This window comes from Podarcis cretensis, assembly GCF_951804945.1.
Source record: "Podarcis cretensis genome assembly, chromosome: 8".
Taxonomy (NCBI): Eukaryota; Metazoa; Chordata; class Lepidosauria; order Squamata; family Lacertidae; genus Podarcis; species Podarcis cretensis.
Window position 1 is genome coordinate 80,939,007 of NC_137177.1, and position 16,999 is coordinate 80,956,005.

General features: G+C 46.5%; 1 protein-coding gene across 2 annotated transcripts in view; it reads right to left on the reverse strand.

Annotated features, from left to right (window-relative positions):
* CAPZB (capping actin protein of muscle Z-line subunit beta) overlaps positions 1 to 16,999 on the reverse strand; it is a 73,835-nt gene that overhangs the window by 34,020 nt on the left and 22,816 nt on the right. For both annotated transcript variants that reach the window (XM_079987261.1, XM_079987262.1), the window contains exon 2: positions 12,621 to 12,710. In XM_079987261.1, the coding sequence (XP_079843387.1) occupies positions 12,621 to 12,710 (90 nt within the window). The remainder of the gene's footprint in view (positions 1 to 12,620; positions 12,711 to 16,999) is intronic.

The window sequence follows — 16,999 nt, forward strand, 5'->3', positions numbered from 1 at the left end:
GAAGAAATAAATACAACTGAATGAAAACAAAAATTAAACATGCACACACATCACACGGTATATATTTGGGTTGTTTCATTCACATACCCTGGGGGAAAATATTATGGGTGCGGTGTTTTAGTAATTCTGGCGGTATTCTTTTTAATATAAATTGTTTCATTGTTTTTAGAGTTTGCATGAAAGGTTCTCTGTCTGTCAAATTGGTTTTATTAATCTTAGAAGCATGTGTTTCTGTGGTTTTATTCCATTTTTACCACGTACACCAATCTGATGCATTTAAGCAGTGAAGCTGTCCATAAACTTGCTTAAGTAATAAATTATTGTTGCTGTTATTTGCTTTGAGATGTTTCATAGGGAGCGATCCATAAATGGATTAAATTAAATAAAAGTTCGCTAAGGCTCTCCAGGCCCTTAGCTGAACACGCAGGCGAGTCCTACAACCTGTTCATGTAGCGCACATCTGGACCCAGACCACCCTGAAATACCAGAGACATTTCTCTTAAAAGATCAGACTTTTTTTGTCCCTTCAAATGAATGAATGAATGAGACAACTTGTGGGGGGGGGGGAGGAAGGAGGGGGTTACAAAACAGTGGTAACATCCTGAAGGGACAAAGAGATCAGCTGCAGACAAAGAGGGAAACAAATTGAAAAGGAGGAGAACGCTACATTTACAGTGGGCTTCAAACAAGGGATGGCATTGTACTTCTGAAATGCTAATCTGGCTAGAACCAGTGAACCAGGTACTGGGACAAAGTTTTAATTAAAAATAAACTACCTTTCCAAGCAAAGAGACAAGTGGCCACCTGTGCACGGCCAGAAACCAAACACCTCCCTGAGCAGCTGGCCAAACTCTTGCTTCCTGCTCAGGAGTCAGAATGCTGACCGACTTACTGAAAGCTCAAAAAACTGGGCACATTGAGGCAAAGGTGTACGTGGGTGTCAGGTAGCATCAGAGAAAGTCTCTGGGATTAGAGCTGAAATGGGGAACATACCAGATCAACTGCCTAACTTTATTTTCATAAAAGGAGATTTGTGTGTGCACGCGCATGTCTGTGTGTAAATCAGAAATTTAGAGGCATCTGCCCCTGAATGCTACTTGCTGGGAATGACAAGTGAAGAGAGTTGTTCTCAGTTCCTGCTTTTGGGATTCCCATAACCAGCTTGTTGGCCGCTGTGAGAACAGGAGGCTAGACTAGATGGACAGTTGGCATGACCCATGATCTTATGTCAGATATTTCCCCCTTCTGAAATTGGTTTTGCTTTATTAGGAACATACCTAGAGGTGTGTTGTAAATAAAAATATGCCCTTTTCCCTTATGACGTATCCAAGAGCCCATATAGAGTCCTTACATAGGTTCCCTATTGGTAGGAGAAAATAACAGAGGCCAACCAGAGAATATTGAGAAGCAAAGCAGCTAGTAAGCTTGATCTTTATTGATCTGTTGCAACAGGGTGCTCCCCTCACACGCAGGAGAGGAAGAGGACCCCCAAAATTGCTGTGCAAGGGCTTATAAAGACTTTTGAAATTCCCATCCTGTAGATCAAGACCACCCCCAGAAACATTATGCATTCATCCTCAGATAGTAAAGGTAAAGGTAAAGGTACCCCTGCCCGTATGGGCCAGTCTTGACAGACTCTGGGCTTGTGCGCCCATCTCACTTAAGAGGCCAGGGGCCAGCGCTGTCCGGAGACACTTCCGGGTCACGTGGCCAGCGTGACATCGCTGCTCTGGCGAGCACACGGAAACGCCGTTTACCTTCCCGCTGGTAAGCGGTCCCTATTTATCTACTTGCACCCGGAGGTGCTTTCGAACTGCTAGGTTGGCAGGCGCTGGGACCGAGCAGCGGGAGCGCACCCCGCCGCAGGGATTCGAACCGCCGACCTTTCGATCGGCAAGCCCTAGGCGCTGAGGCTTTAACCCACAGCGCCACCTGCGTCCCATACACCTCAGATAAGGCAGATCTAAAACAGAACATTTGCATGTTGTTTTCTCCTGTCGCTTTGTTTATTTCCTGTCTGGCAGGTTACTTGATTGGATTTCTTGGGGAGCCTGGGCAGTCTTTTGTAATGATAAGGCTCACACCCTTATTCAAACACAGATTAAGACAGGATTTGTGAAGGAATAGACAATGGGGAGGCTTTTCCATTTTGACCATGCAGAGAAACATTTGCTCAGTTTAGGAATCAAAATGGTTCCAGGTTGGCTTTCCTGTGCTGATCTATGTACGTGTGGTTATGAACGTTGCCATATATCTAAGACCATAAAATTCCTATCACAGGTGAGTGTGGGGAGAGGAAAGTCACATCAAAAATTACCATGTCTGTTCCCCAGCAGGATTAACTACTCCTGATGCAACACGCAGACACACACAAATTCATTCAGAAGATGAATGGATTAACAGCAAAGGCTTTGGGTGGCATTTTTCTAAGTTTCCAGCTGGCCATGGTTTAAAAACAGGATGCTGGATCAGACCCTCAATACGATCCAGCTCTTGTGCAGCTTTGATTCATAAAGTTTTACACTTCCAACTTGTGGCTGCCCTCGAGGCTTTGGACCGTGTTGAAGTGGAAATAATGTGAAGTCCTTGTTGTGTAGAAGCCAGTCCCAACACCTTGCTATGCTCAAACATAATAATTATTTGTAAATCACCTAAAAGGGCCAGCCAGATGCGATACTAAAATTAAAAGACACACTGCAGCCACACAGAGGGCCTAGCCGCAGGCTCAGGATCTCAAAGGAGGTGACAGATTAGGAAGGAAAGGAGAACAGAAAAAGCAAAAGTGAGAAAGACAGACACTTCACCACATCCTGCTTGGGGACAGGGCCACAGTCCTCTCTGTCCCCATCGTTAATTGATAATTGGGATGGGGTGGGAGGAGATGCCCAGATCATGACACCACTGATAATGAGTTCTTAAAAGGATTCTGCTGTTCAGGAATTGGTTTGGGGGTTCCTGATGGAGAGGGGCTGTTCTCACTCTCAGTTTCAGCTGGGGTTCCCTGCTCTGGTTCGATGCACTGTGTATACATTGCCATAGGAAACCTAACTGCAGTCCTGCAAGGTAGGTAAAGGGACGACTCTGGGGTTGCGGCGCTCATCTCGCTTTATTGGCCAAGGGAGCTTCCGGGTCATGTGACCAGCATGACTAAGCCGCTTCTGGCGAACCAGAGCAGCACACTGAAACACCGTTTACCTTCCCGCTGGAGCGGTACCTATTTATCTACTTGCACTTTGACGTGCTTTCGAACTGCTAGGTTGGCAGGAGCAGGGACCGAGCAAACGGGAGCTCACCCCGTCGTGGGGATTCGAACCGCCGACCTTCTGATCGGCAAGCCCTAGGCTCTGTGGTTTAACCCACCGCACCACCCGCATAGGCTAGTGTTATTCCCATCTTGCAGTGATTGTTGGGGTGGTGGCAGAAGGAGAGGGAAGAGCTGAGGTTGGGAAGGGCTCCCCCCCCCCCCCAGTTTTGAAGCAGAGATAAAAAGTGAGTTCTCCCCCAATTTATCCCATAGTCTCTTACCCTCACAATGCCACATTTGAGCAAGTGCCAGACAGGAATCCATTATGGCTGTCAGCAGCAGAGGAACCTTTAATGATTGATTGCATTTATAGCTCACCTTTTTCTCCTAGGAACCCAAGGCAGGGTACACTGGTCTCCCCCTCTTCATTTAACACCCACAACAACCCTGTAAGGTAGGTTAGATGAGAGACAGTGACTGGCTGCTGCTCACCCAGCGGCTTCATGGCTGAGTAGGGATTACACCATATTGATTTGTGCCACATTATTCCAATAATGTTCCTTGGACACAGTTACTTTTCTTCAACATACCTGAGTAGTTGGCAGTCATTCCTGGCAAATGCCACGGTTCAAAACTTATTGAACTGTAAAGCACCACAGGGATTGTTTAAACCAACAACTATAGAATAGGCTATAGAATAGGCAACAACTATAGAATAGGCTACTATAGAAGAGGTGGCAGGCAACGTCAAATCCAACCTTGCAGCCACCCATGGCCGAATGCACAAGAAAGATCCACAAGAGACTAATCTGCTTTTATACCCTATTTGTGGTGGCAGGGGCTTCCCCAGTGGCCTCAGTCTGGCCACTACTTGAAAGAGGACCCAGCAAGGTTCTCATAGCTTGGATTCCATAACTTGTAGCCTTCAGAGAGACACTGGAAGTCTGGTCACCTGAGAGTGCTTTGTAGGAACAGAGGAAGCTCATGAACTGTTTTAGGGGGATTCCCAAACCTCCTGGGTCCTCCCCCTCCTAAAGATTTTGTGCACTTCTGCAGAACCTGGGATTCTCCAGAGCCTGCTGACACTGCCCTTTATGTGTGAGAGGTGTTTTTCTAGCTAAGAAAGTGATTGGCACTCTCATCTTAAACATCAGAATTAGGGGGAATCCATGGGAATAGAGGACCCCAAAGGGATCGTGGGAGGCAACAACATAACCAGGGCCATGGGGATGATGGGGTAGGCCAATGGGTTCTTGCTTGTTTATTGCATTTATATGCCACCTTTTTCTCTAAGGAGCTCAAAGTGGTGTACATGGTTCTCTCCCTCCTCATTTAATCCCTACAACAACCCTATGAGGAAGGTTAGGCTGAGAGGCAGTGACTGGCCCAAGGTTACCCAGTGAACTTCATAACAGAGTGTGGATTCCAACTCTTCTCTCCCATGTCCTGGTTAGACACTCTAACCACTACACCACACTGGCACTAGAGTTAAGGTTCAAGAACGGAGCATCCTTATTTTGTACCACAATGGTGCCTACCGCGAGGCCACTTTCCTCCAAAGCAAAGATTTCCTTGGCAGGGAAGGAGTGTGATCACTTAAGTTTTATTATTTAATTGCATTTCAAGCTTTTATAGTTCTGGTTCTCATTTGAATTCTTACAGGACTGATGTCACCCATATGGAAGTGAGGGGGGGGCACGGAAATCGGAGTTGGTCAACGTCAGGGTGAAAACCACTCGGATGTTTGGAGCCAACGGAAGGGAGCCAGCACTTCCATAATGGCAAATTGAACTGGTGCCCTTCTCTCTCTCTCTCTCTCTCTCTCTCTCTCTCTCTCTCTCTCCCCCCCCCCCCCCACTTGACAAGCCCAGACTGGATTCCAGCCATGCTAGGCCCACATCTAATAAATTTTTTTGTTATACTTCTATTGAGTCATCCAGCAGGCTTTTAAAAGCTTCCTCTTGAAGCAGAAAAACAGGTCCAGTCCAAGGACTGTCGTAGAAATAATGGGACCGGAGGGGTGGGGAGAGAGGGTCTCATACATGATGGGATGCATCTAATGCTACTCCTACTCAGAATAGATCCATGGAAGTTAATGGGCCTAAGTTAGTCATGTCCGTTGATTTCAGTGGGACTGCTCTAAGGAGGGTTAACATCCTATACAATCCAACGACTCTTGCTGATCCATCAAGGCCCCAGAAGGATTCCTAAGATAGCAATGGGCTACTGTGGTTTCCAAAGTGGGTGGTACGACTCCATGGCACACTGTGGGATTCCCTATGGGAGCACCCCCTAGAGGTGTAAACGACTATCAGGGCGGAAATGACTGGCAGAATCCGAGACCAGGGAGAAGAGTCGGTGGAAGAAGATTGGAAGAAATTTAAAGTTTATTTACAGAAAGATTGTAAAATTAAGGAATGTTAGAAGGAGGCTGGAATGAAGTTATGTGGCTTTAGCAGAAATATTATAAAGGACTAAGTAAAAATAGATTGTTAATGGATGAAAGGAGGAAAGGTAAAGTTACATTATATTAAGATAAATTATTGGATAAAAATTGGGAAGGAGGGAAAGGATTTGCTGAAATAGCTAACCGAACTAGAATACAAAAAAGGGAGGTGCGAGGAGGTCAAGGAAACAAGCAAATGAAAGATAAGTTATGGGAAGGTTCGTTGTTTCTATTTTTCTGTGTTTTATAATTATTATTTTCTTTTTTTATTCTCTTTTTTTCTTATTGTGACGTGTTGTTAAGTTTGTGTTTAACTTGGTGTTTCTTCTTTTTCTTTTTGTAACCTTTAAAACTTTAATAATTTTTTTTTAAAAAAAGAGAGGTGTAAACGACTATCAGATTTTGAAAACCTGGTATCACTGGATCCAGTTCATCCATTTTGTGCAAATAAACCAAACAGCTTAACTGCACTTTGAACAAATGTGCTGTTAACTGTTACTGTTTTATTGGGATATTATCATCCTCAGTGTGTTGTGCAAGTCACTGTTCTGTATAATGCTTTTTATAGGGTAGGGTAGTGGGCTTGAGATGAGTTTAGGGAAGGAAGGGAGTGGTAGCAGCCAAATGTTTGAGCAATACTGGCCTAAAAGGTCTGAAAAGGGAGAAGGAGAGGTCTACGTATCATCTGCATCCAAAACTGAGCTGGCAAAAACTTCTGGAGCATCTCTCTCACACATAAATTAGCTTAATCCTCCATAGAGCAGAACTCAGAGGTTAAACACATCTCAAGACCAGGGCAACACTTACACTACAGTGGTGCCTCGCAAGACGAAATTAATCTTTTCCGCGAGTCTCTTCGTCTTGCGGTTTTTTCGTCTTGCGAAGCAACCCTATTAGCGGCTTAGCGGATTAGCGCTATTAGCGGCTTAGCGGCTAAGAAAAAGGGGGGAAAGCGAAAAAAATTGCAAGACTCGCATGATGTTTTCGTCTTGCGAAGCAAGCCCATAGAGAAATTCGTCTTGCGAAGCGCCTCGAAAAACAGAAAACCCTTTCGTCTAGCGGGTTTTTCGTCTTGCGAGGCATTCGTCTTGCGGGGCACCACTGTATATCTTTAAAGCCCTATGATGCCACTTTGACAATCATGGCTTCCCCCAAAGAATCCTGGGAACTGTAGTTTGTTAAAGGTGCTGAGAGTAGCTAGGAGCTGAAATTCCCAGCAAACTCTGGAAAGAGGGATTGACTGTTAAACCACCATTATTTTTATGTTGCTTTAAACTGTTTTTAATGTTTTAACGTTGTAACCTGCCCTGGGACCTAAGAGCAAAGGGCGGGTAATTAAACGTAACCATAATAATTTATGGGCCATTGGCTCTTCTTAGGTTCAGCATGCTAGCCTTCAGGTGGGTTTTAGACTACAACTCCCATTAGGACCCCAGTCAGGAGAAACAATGAGAGTTGTAGTCCAAAACATCTGGAAGGGCTGGTGAAGGCTGCTCTGTGTTAACCAGATTAAGGTGCCACATGAAAACCATTTCAGTGAAGTCACTGATCTGCGGATGCTGAAAGGTCATTTGAAGCCTGATTTAAACGGAGCCCTTCCTTGACTGCCTGTAGATGGGGTTTTTTAAAACAAAAGAGTGTCTTAAAACAAGTTCCGAATACCCCAATGGTAATAGCTTCTAAGCTGAAGGCATTTCTATTTACAGCTGCGCTCGCTGGGTGGACAACTGGCTCGCAGCGCTAATTGTGCCCTGATTTTTATGCCAATAATCCCCAGGTTGGATCCTCGACAGCTGCTTTCAACATTAGGAATGGCCGGCTGCACCATGCCCGACATGCTCAACATCCTTTGGAAAGAACGCCAAGTTCATAAAAGGCCGCCCTTTTGAACCCCTGGCTGCTGTCAGCAGGGCGTCTCTTCCCATCAAGGTGCTCAAGGAAAGCCAGGCAGGAGAAGAGGCAGTTTTTCCAAGCTTGCTAGGCTTCCTAGCAACGGTCTGGATTCCTGCATTTGTTCCGCACACGCATGCACACAACCACCAACACACACCAGTTTGTCAGCTCTTGCCGGGGGACACGGACAAAATGGCCAAGTTTTCACAGCCAAATTATTATCTTTCGAAGGCTGTATATAGCCGCTTTCAGCCTGATCACATACAAAATGGGTGAACAGCAACTGCTCACCTCCAGCTAGGAAGGAGGGCTTCATTTAGGCACGTGCTGGGTACCTAGGGGCACAGAATGTGACTTGGGGTGCAGAACCAAGCTTGCTGCCTTACATGAAACTTCCAACGCCAAGGTTTTGCAGACTCCTCAAGGTACTAGTCCTCATGGCGGCGAACATATGATTGAAAGTTGGAATGGAGAATGCCTGCTGAAGTCGCAGAAGTTGAGGGGGGGGGGAAGGAGATGATTTCCAGAGGTCAGGGCTTCAAAGCACCCTGCCTCTCCTTTTGGGTGGAAAGGGGTCAAAGCCCAGTGAAATGTGTGCCTGCTCTGCTTGCAGAAGGTCCCGGGTTTAAACCTTGGCATCTTCCATTAAAAATATATATATAAAAGGACGAAAAGGTGGGTGGGTGGGAAGGACCTAACGAGGGGAGAGAGAAAGCCAGTGAGGGGTGTGGCCTGGGGAAGAGTCCTAAGAGCCAGGGAGAAAGAGAAATTGAGGTCCACATCTGACCCACAGGATGGAGGTTCCTTGCCTAACCCCTGCCTTAGAGGGCTTAACTCATTTGAGATGGGACAATGACATGGTTATTATCATGGTGTGACTTTTACGGGGAAGCGCTGCCTTAAAAAAACACAACATGAAACAGGCATGCCTCCAAGACAAAACTTTCTTGGGACAAAAACTGTGGAGAAATGACTCAGACATGATCAGTTTTCGAGCAGCTGGACAGCCCAGGGTTGCTTTGATGCTTACACTTCTACTGGGGGTGGGGGGTGGGGATGGGGATGGGGAAAGAAGTGGATCCCTGGCAGTTTCTAGATCCCCACCTTGATGCAGTCCCCATCTTATCAAAATAGTTCCTTTTACCAGACTGTGTGTGTTTAAAGGCAGGGTTTTTGTTTTTTGAAGAGAGCGAGCGAGCAAGCAAGAAAAACTTTATTTGCTTTTATCAGAGCCAACAAATGCTTAAAGAGAAATCTGTCACATCACGCCAAGTTTGTCCACAGGTCACCAGAGAGTGTGACAACAGAATGGTGACCACTAAAGCTCTCTCATACATTATTAACATGCATGGCACAACACGTTTCCTAAGCTCTGTACGGTTAACCATGCCTGCATGCGGGTTCATAATCTAAGAGACGTGGCACAAAAGGGAAAAAAATGGGGAGGGAAGAAAAAAAGCTAAGCACTGGAGCAGTTGCAGCACTAGCTAAAGGATGGAGCCAGGTTGGTTTTCCCTCCTTGGCTGTGATAATCCTTCAGGGAGTTGATCCTTCAAGTGGTCTTTAGGCCCTTGGCTGGTGGCAGAGGACTCCTCTACAACCCATGAAGTGATGCAGATATTCTCTTATCTACACCCACATGTACCTTTCTCTCATTGGATAGGATAAGGCTTTAAGTCAAGCCGTGCTGAGGCTTTATAGTTCTGCTTGCCTTTCTACTTACTTATTGAGAACACAAGGAAAGCCCTGCAGGATCAGGCTAAGAGCTCACTTAGTCAAGCATAGTGTTCTCACAGTGGTCATTCAGTGGAGACCAGGGCTTGAACCCCCAGTCGGCCATGAAGCTTGAAGAACAACCATGGGCCAGTCACCGCCTCTCAGCCTAACCTACCTTGCAGGGTTGCTGTGAGGATTAAACGAGGAGGGGGAGAACCATGTACGCCATTGAGCTCCATGGAGAAAAATGTTGAATATCAATGCAATAAATAAATTATAGTGTTCAACAATGTTGTTGTTTGTTTGTTTGTTTTTTAAAAAACCTGACACCTTTCAAATCAGTACTGACCAGATGTCTACCAGATTTTTCACTCTATGACACACTTTTCCCCTCCTAAAAAGTAAGGGGAAAGATATGTGCATCTTATGGAGCAAATGCAGGCTCCATGGCTTCAGCGAAAGCAACGCAAAGCCTCCGGAGTGCAGTGGGAGCGCTCCCGCTGCACTCTGGAGGCTTCGGGCGGCTATCCCTGAAGCCAGGAGAACGAGAGGGATCGGTGTGCAGAGAGGGAAAGCTGCGCAGTGCCCCTTCAGCGAAGCAGGAGGAGAAATAGAAGGGGCTCTGTTCTTCCTGCCGCTTCGCTGACGGGGCGCTGCGCAGAGAGGGAGAGAATATTTTTTTTCTTGTTCTCCTCCTCTAAAACTAGGTGCGTCTTATGGTCGGGTGCGTCTTATAGAGCGAAAAATACGGTATGTTAATCCAGGAAGTAGGATTCAAGCACAAGAGCTCTCTCTCCTCTAGGGGTTCCCAACAACTGGCATTCAGAAGCACTGCTGCAGAAGCAGAGAATAGCTATCATGGCAAATAGCCATTATCAGACTTATCCTCCAATTTCAATTTGTCCATTCCTCTTTTAAAGCCATCTAAGTTGGTGCTCATCACTCCCTCCTGCAGGAGTGAGTTCCATAGTTTAACTACGTACTGCATGAAGAACAACCGTTAAAATGACTACTTGCCGAAACAATCCTCATTTTGCAACCCTAAAAAGCAGCCACCTCCTGCCCCTCTCCAACAAGCAACTTCTAAAAACCTTGCAAAGCACCCAAACGGCTGCTCCAAGCTGCCCATTTCCAAATAATTGGTAATTAAGATGCCAAGCCTGAGCGCTCCCTGCCAAGGCGGATTACTGGCACCCGCAGGCCCTGCTCCTTTCAGGCTGTGCTTTGGAGAGGCCCGTGACTGACAAGGGCTCTAATGAACTCTAATTACAGGCTCGGCAGCAGCGGCCCAAGGAAGCCACAACAGATGTGATGGGGGCGGGGAGAGGGTCGGCCGTGCCGCTCTGCTAATGAACAAGGAAGCGTTTGGGAGCTGATGAGGGGCAGTGACCCAGAAAGGGCCTCCACGCTCTACCCACCTCCCGCCAGGCCGTGCCCTTTTGGTTTCACGTTCAAGTTGGATATTTCCCCTTCTGTCAGCACAATTGTATACAGAGCAAGGCACCTCATGCAGCTTGACAAACGGGAGCTGCAAGGACCTTTGGGGGGGGGGATTTAACACTAAGCAGCTTAAATGAGGCTTCCACCTTCGCATTCCACCAGTTCAGGCCCAGATATGCGGGTGGGTGGGTGCCTCAGGTAAGACGCCCTCAGTGGGCCCCCTTAACTTGTAAGAGGTGAGGTATGCAGGCCTTCGGCCTACCTAAGCACTGCAAGCAACAAGGAAGTTATAGAAACATGGGAAGCTGCCATAAGACCCTAAAGAAGAGCCTGTTTGGTCAGGTCAATGACTCATCTAGTCGAGCTTCCTGTTCTCACAGTGGCCAAGCAGTTGCCTGTGGAAAACCAGCAAGTGGGATCAAAGTACAAGGACACTTTCTCCTGCAGTTTCCTGCAGCCAATATTCAGAAACATCGCTGCTGCCAACTGTGGAGGCCCAGGCCAGCCATTGTGGCTGGTAGCCATCGACAGCCTTATTCTCCTCCATGAATTGGTCCAATCCTTTTTTAAAGCCATCCAATGTTATGAGAGTGGGAGAAAAACTTTTCTCTATCCACTTTCTCCATGCCATGCATAATTTTATATAAACTTCTATCCTCCACTGAGCCATATCGTTGGTCCATCTAGCTCAGCATTGCCTACACTGACTGGCAGCAGCTCTCCAGGATCTCAGACAGGGGTCTTTTCACAGCTCTGCCTGGAGATGCTAAGGAGAAACATTACACATCACTTGTAATGCCTGCTCATAGGTAAGTTAATTTCAAGGCTGTCCAAGACCACAATGCCTTTTTGTGCCACCAACGTGGATTAATTAATCTTCGGATAAACTCCGAAGACATATTTTAAGATGCACTGGCTGGAACAGCTCTCCAAGATCTCAGGAAGGAAGAGAGATCTTCGGAACACAGGAAACTGCTTTATACAGAGTCAAGCCAGCCACACTGACTGGCTGTTGCTCTCCAGGGTTTCAGTCCTGCCTGGAGATGCCATTGGGGATTGAACCAGGGACCTTCTGCATGCAAAATGGATGGTCTTCCACTGAGCTACAAAATAGGCAAGAATTTGGGACTCTCCTAAAATAAGATGCTGCTTTATGCCAAGTCAGGCCCCTGGCACATGCTCTACCACAGAGCTATGGCGTTTCTCCAATTACAGAAGCAGGTACAGGAACAGAGGTGTACCCTCTGGATGAGGTCACAGTGTACCTCCTGAAAACTGCAGCAGTCTCACACAAAGAGGATTGATTCAGACATCAATTAAGGGCACTGCAGTCTTTACACAAGTCCTCAACTACAATTCTCCCAATATCAGAGCCGTGAAATTTCAGCTACAAAATCAGCTAGCAAAGCAGAACCACAAACTACTGTTTGAAAGGGGTTTGCAGACAAAGAGTTGCCACAATGTCTGAGGCGAGAAGCCAAAATTGCAGCCACTGCCTTGCTTCTAGCGTCCACTGCTCCCCCAAAAAAGTGCGTCAAGCAGATGGAAAGTGAGAGCAGACAAGCAGCTATGAACACTGATTTGCCTACTGCAATCTGGAGCAGGTGGAAAATGAAGACAATCAACTCTAAGCCATTGTTTTTCTACTGAAACCTGGTACCCTCCAGATATTGTTGTACCAGGACTCCCACCAGCCAGCTGGCCAATAGTTAGCCGCAAGGATGGGAGCTGTAGCCCAAAATATCTGGAGAGCCCTAGGCAAGGGTAAGCTGGTCTACCATGTGCCTTTACCGGGATCTAAATTGGTTGGTGCAAACAATGGCTTGGCATGAACAGGGGACATGATAACTCTGCTCTAGTTTAAGATACCCCAATACTCACCAAATCAATCAGATCACTGAGGTTCTTCTCAATCTGCTGGGGAGGCAGACGCCTCATCAAATCCAAGGCACAATCCAGCTGCTGGTCACTCTGTGGGAGGAGGAACAAAAAAAGGGGGGGGGAATGTTAAACCACTCACAGAGAACAGAATGAAGTTTCCTTGTACCAAGCCAGACTGAGTGTTGACCCAACCAAGCCCCAGGACAGCCTACTTTGATGAACTGCAGAATCTTGGACAAATGTTATTCCCAGCCCAATATCCTTTTTATCTATACTGTTTTGGGGAGTGAACACAATACATTCTGCATGCAGAGCAGGTGCTCCGTCACTTAGCTAAGCCTTGACCCCAGCACACTGCATTGCTGCTGAACATGGCAAATCATGTCAGTACGTTTTTCATAACTTGGGACATCTTGCATCATTCAATACACACTGGAAGTGAGGCTCGCTTGGCACAGCTGCATGGCGATGTAATTACTATATGAGGGATCACCAAATTATTGCCCAAAGGCTTCCCACTTTCTGGGTTCCTGATAACTGGAGCAATCTTGCAATTTAGGATCAAACTGTAGGAGGGAAGAGATTTCCCCACCCCCGGAAAAAAAGCAACAACAACCAGGTGCTCCCTTTGCCATACTTGTGACCACCAGCCACTTGAGGTCGAGTGGCCCTGCCTTAAACAGGATAGTGCCATCCCACATCTATTCTTTCTTTTAGTCTACAGTGCTTAGCTCCCAGCCTAAGCAAAGGTGAACGAGTGAAATAGGATACAGTACAAGAAACACACACACACAGCTGTTGCCATTAGGAGCAACAGGGAATACGAAGGCCCATCTAGTTCAGCATCTTGTTCTCACAGCAGCCAAAAAAGTGCCCATACGAAGCTTATACACAGGGCATGAAGACAACGACCTTTCCTCTCAGTTACTCATAAGAAGGGTCTTGAAGCTTGATGAGGCCAAAAGAGGTCAATCTAGTCCAGCATTCAGCAGCCCACCCAGATGCCCCAAACAGTGTTCAAAATTTTCCAGGCACATTTTGCACCTGACAATCGGACACTTGAGACCAGATGCCTCCACCATCTGGAGGGGCACGCCTGGGGATCCTTGGATCTTGTCTGTTTTCACACACTAGCAACACATCCTGTCTAATTCTCTCCATTATATTTTAGCTGCACAATCAGAATGAATTTCAGGGACCAAAAAGTCATGTTGAAAATACAACTTTTGAGCCGCCTGGCCAAAAATGGCAACTAGGCATTCCGTTTTGGTGACTGTAACCGTGGTTTAAGCAACCATTTGGCGCCTAGCTTCTATATATGAGTTTCTATCACTGGACCCAAAGGGAAGCCCACAAGCAGGACCCAAGTGCAATGTGCGCACCTCTCTCTCTTCCCATTTGTCGAACCCCAGGACCTGGTTTTCAGAGGCACACGGCCTGTGGCGGTGACAGAATGGTGTAACTTTATGCTGCAAGAGTATATCCAGAGGGAAGACAACTTCTGTTAATGTTGGCAGGGAGAGGAAGGCAGCACACACTTGCAGGGAGCAGCAAGGCTGGGAGCTGTGCACTCCCCCCCCCTCCCATTTCAACAGGAAAGAACACAGAGCCCCAAAGATGTGCCTGCAAACTGTCCTCCGCACAGTTCTGTGGCGCCAAGGGCTCCCAGCGCACCACCTGTCATTAGCAAGCGGTGTCAGCGCTTCCTCCTTTGCAGGAGTTGGAAATGCCAACCATGGATGGAGCCTGGGAATGGATTCTTAGGTATGAATTCTTCAGAGGTCACAGCACACACACACACGCACGCACACACACAGACACACACACACACACACACCCCGACCATGCAGCACTTGCACACTCTCAAAACAGACAGACCAAATAAACAAATGCTGACATGGCGGAAGGTGGACCCTACGGGAGCGTCTGAAGTTGAGGGTGGGGGGATACTTTCGACCAATTGTACAGAACAGGTTGCAATTGTCTTGAAAACAAGTTACCAGTCCTCAGATTTTTAATCAGCAAGCACAGACACAAATCCTTTACATGCTTATATTCGTTATGTTTTAATGAAAACCACCTTCAGCTGACTGGTGGAGAGGTGGAATAAAATATAAAAACAATTCCCCCTCCTCCTCTCCCCCCCCCTGCCTCTTCACTCTTTTGTGTAGCAACTTGTTAGACGGTACTTCCTTCAATGTCTTAAAATATATTTGGAGAAGCAGGGGGGAAAGAGTGCCATCTTAGCTGGATTTCACTGCTGCCAAAGGCAGGCTTGTACAGTGGTACCTCGGGATGCGAACGGGATCTGTTCCGGAGCCCTGTTTGCATCCTGAACAGAACGTAAGACGCGACTGCGTGTGTTGCTGCTTCCGCGCATGCGCGAGCAGCGAAACCCGGAAGTAACGCACTCCGTTACTTCCGGGTCGCTGCGGAGCGCAACCCAAAAATACTTATCCTGAAGTGTATTTATCCCGAGGTATGACTGTAGGAGGAGACTCTTGAGAATCCCATGGACTGCAAGAAGATCAAACCCCTCCATTCTTAATGAAATCAGCCCTGAGTGCTCACTGGAAGGACAGATTGTGAAACTGAGGCTCCAATACTTTGGCCACCTCATGAGAAGAGAAGACTCCCTGGAAAAGACCCTGATGTTGGGAAAGATTGAGGACACAAAGAGAAGGGGACGACAGAGGACGAGATGGTTGGACAGTGTTCCCGAAGCTACCAGCATGAGTTTGACCAAACTGCGGGAGGCAGTGGAAGACAGGAGTGCCTGGCATGCTCTGGTCCATGGGGTCATGAAGAGTCGGAACCGACTAAACGACTAAACAACAACAACAATGACTGTAGTAGTAATTCACCTATGAAGAGCAAGAATTGCCTGCAGGTGAGCAGGAACACAGCAGAAGTGGGAGCTGCCTTTATACTTAATCAGACACTGACTGGCAGAAGCTCCCGGGGTTTTCAGATAGGAAGAGTCTTCCCAATCCTATCCAGAGATTAAACCTGAGACTTTCTGAAAGCAAAGTAGATGCCCTACCACTAAGCTATGGAAAACTCTTGCAGAGTGATTCTCGAAGTGCCACAAAATGACAGAGGACCACACGGGAAATCAGGCTAGCAATTTTGGGAGGGCAATTTGAAATGCTAGAAATGAAATATGCCACAGAGGAGTCCTAGCCTTTCACAGCAATAAGCAGATATTTGACAATGGTCACTGTAGTTTCTTGTATACTATCAGTATTAAAAATATAATAAAAAGTTACCTACAATTTAAGAAGAAGAAGAAAATCCACCTGGTCATTAGAACCTAAGAACTTTACCCTGAGTTTATCTCCTCCTCCCTCCCAGTGCATTTTCCTTTTGTGCTGTAAGCCTTTTGTGATTGTAAGTCTGACGACACGGACAGCCTGCTTTTTGTAGTGATGCATAAACTGCTCTGGGAGCCTTTTTTTGGCAAGATATTAAAATTTTTCTAAATAAAATAGTAAATATAAAGAACAAGAAAAGGGGAAATACTGGAGGTTTGTCTCAACCCAGCTGTCATCAAACCACAAGCTTTTGTTTCTCCCCACCCACAACCCCGAGCGTCATTTTCAGTTTCCTATTTTACACAACCTGCAGCTGCTTACAATGTCTGAATCAGCAAACTCCAGGCCAGAACTCCAGGGAGGCAAGTGTTGTGTAGTGATTAGAGTGTTGGACTGAGACCTGGGACACCTGGTTCAAATCCCCACTTAGCCATGAAGCTCACTGGGAGACCTTGGGCCAGTCACTTCCTTTTAGCCTTTATCCTCATAACATGGTTCTGAGGATAAAGAGAACCACTTACTCTTTTCTTAAGCCCTTGAAGGAAAAATGGAATAATACTTGTTAAAATAAGAATATAAAGTGTGATAGGAATTTTATGGTCTTAGATATATGGCAACGTTCATTGGTCTTAGATATATGGCAACGTTCATAACCACACGTACATAGATCAGCACAGGAAAGCCAACCTGGAACCATTTTGATTCCTAAATTGAGCAAATGTTTCTCTGCAAGGTCAAAATGGAAAAGCCTCCCCATTGTCTCTTCCTTCACAAATCCTGTCTTAATCTGTGTTTGAATAAGGGTGTGAGCCTTATCATTACAAAAGACTGCCCAGGCTCCCCAAGAAATCCAATCAAGTAACCTGCCAGACAGGAAATAAACAAAGAGACAAGAGAAAACAACCTGCAAATGTTCTGTTTTAGATCGCCTTATCTGAGGGGTGGTCTTAGGTTACACCCCTTCTGTGATGTATGTATAATGTTTCTGGGGGTGGTCTTGATCTACAGGATGGGAATTTCAAAAGTCTTTATAAGCCCTTGCACAGCAATTTTGGGCGTCCTCTT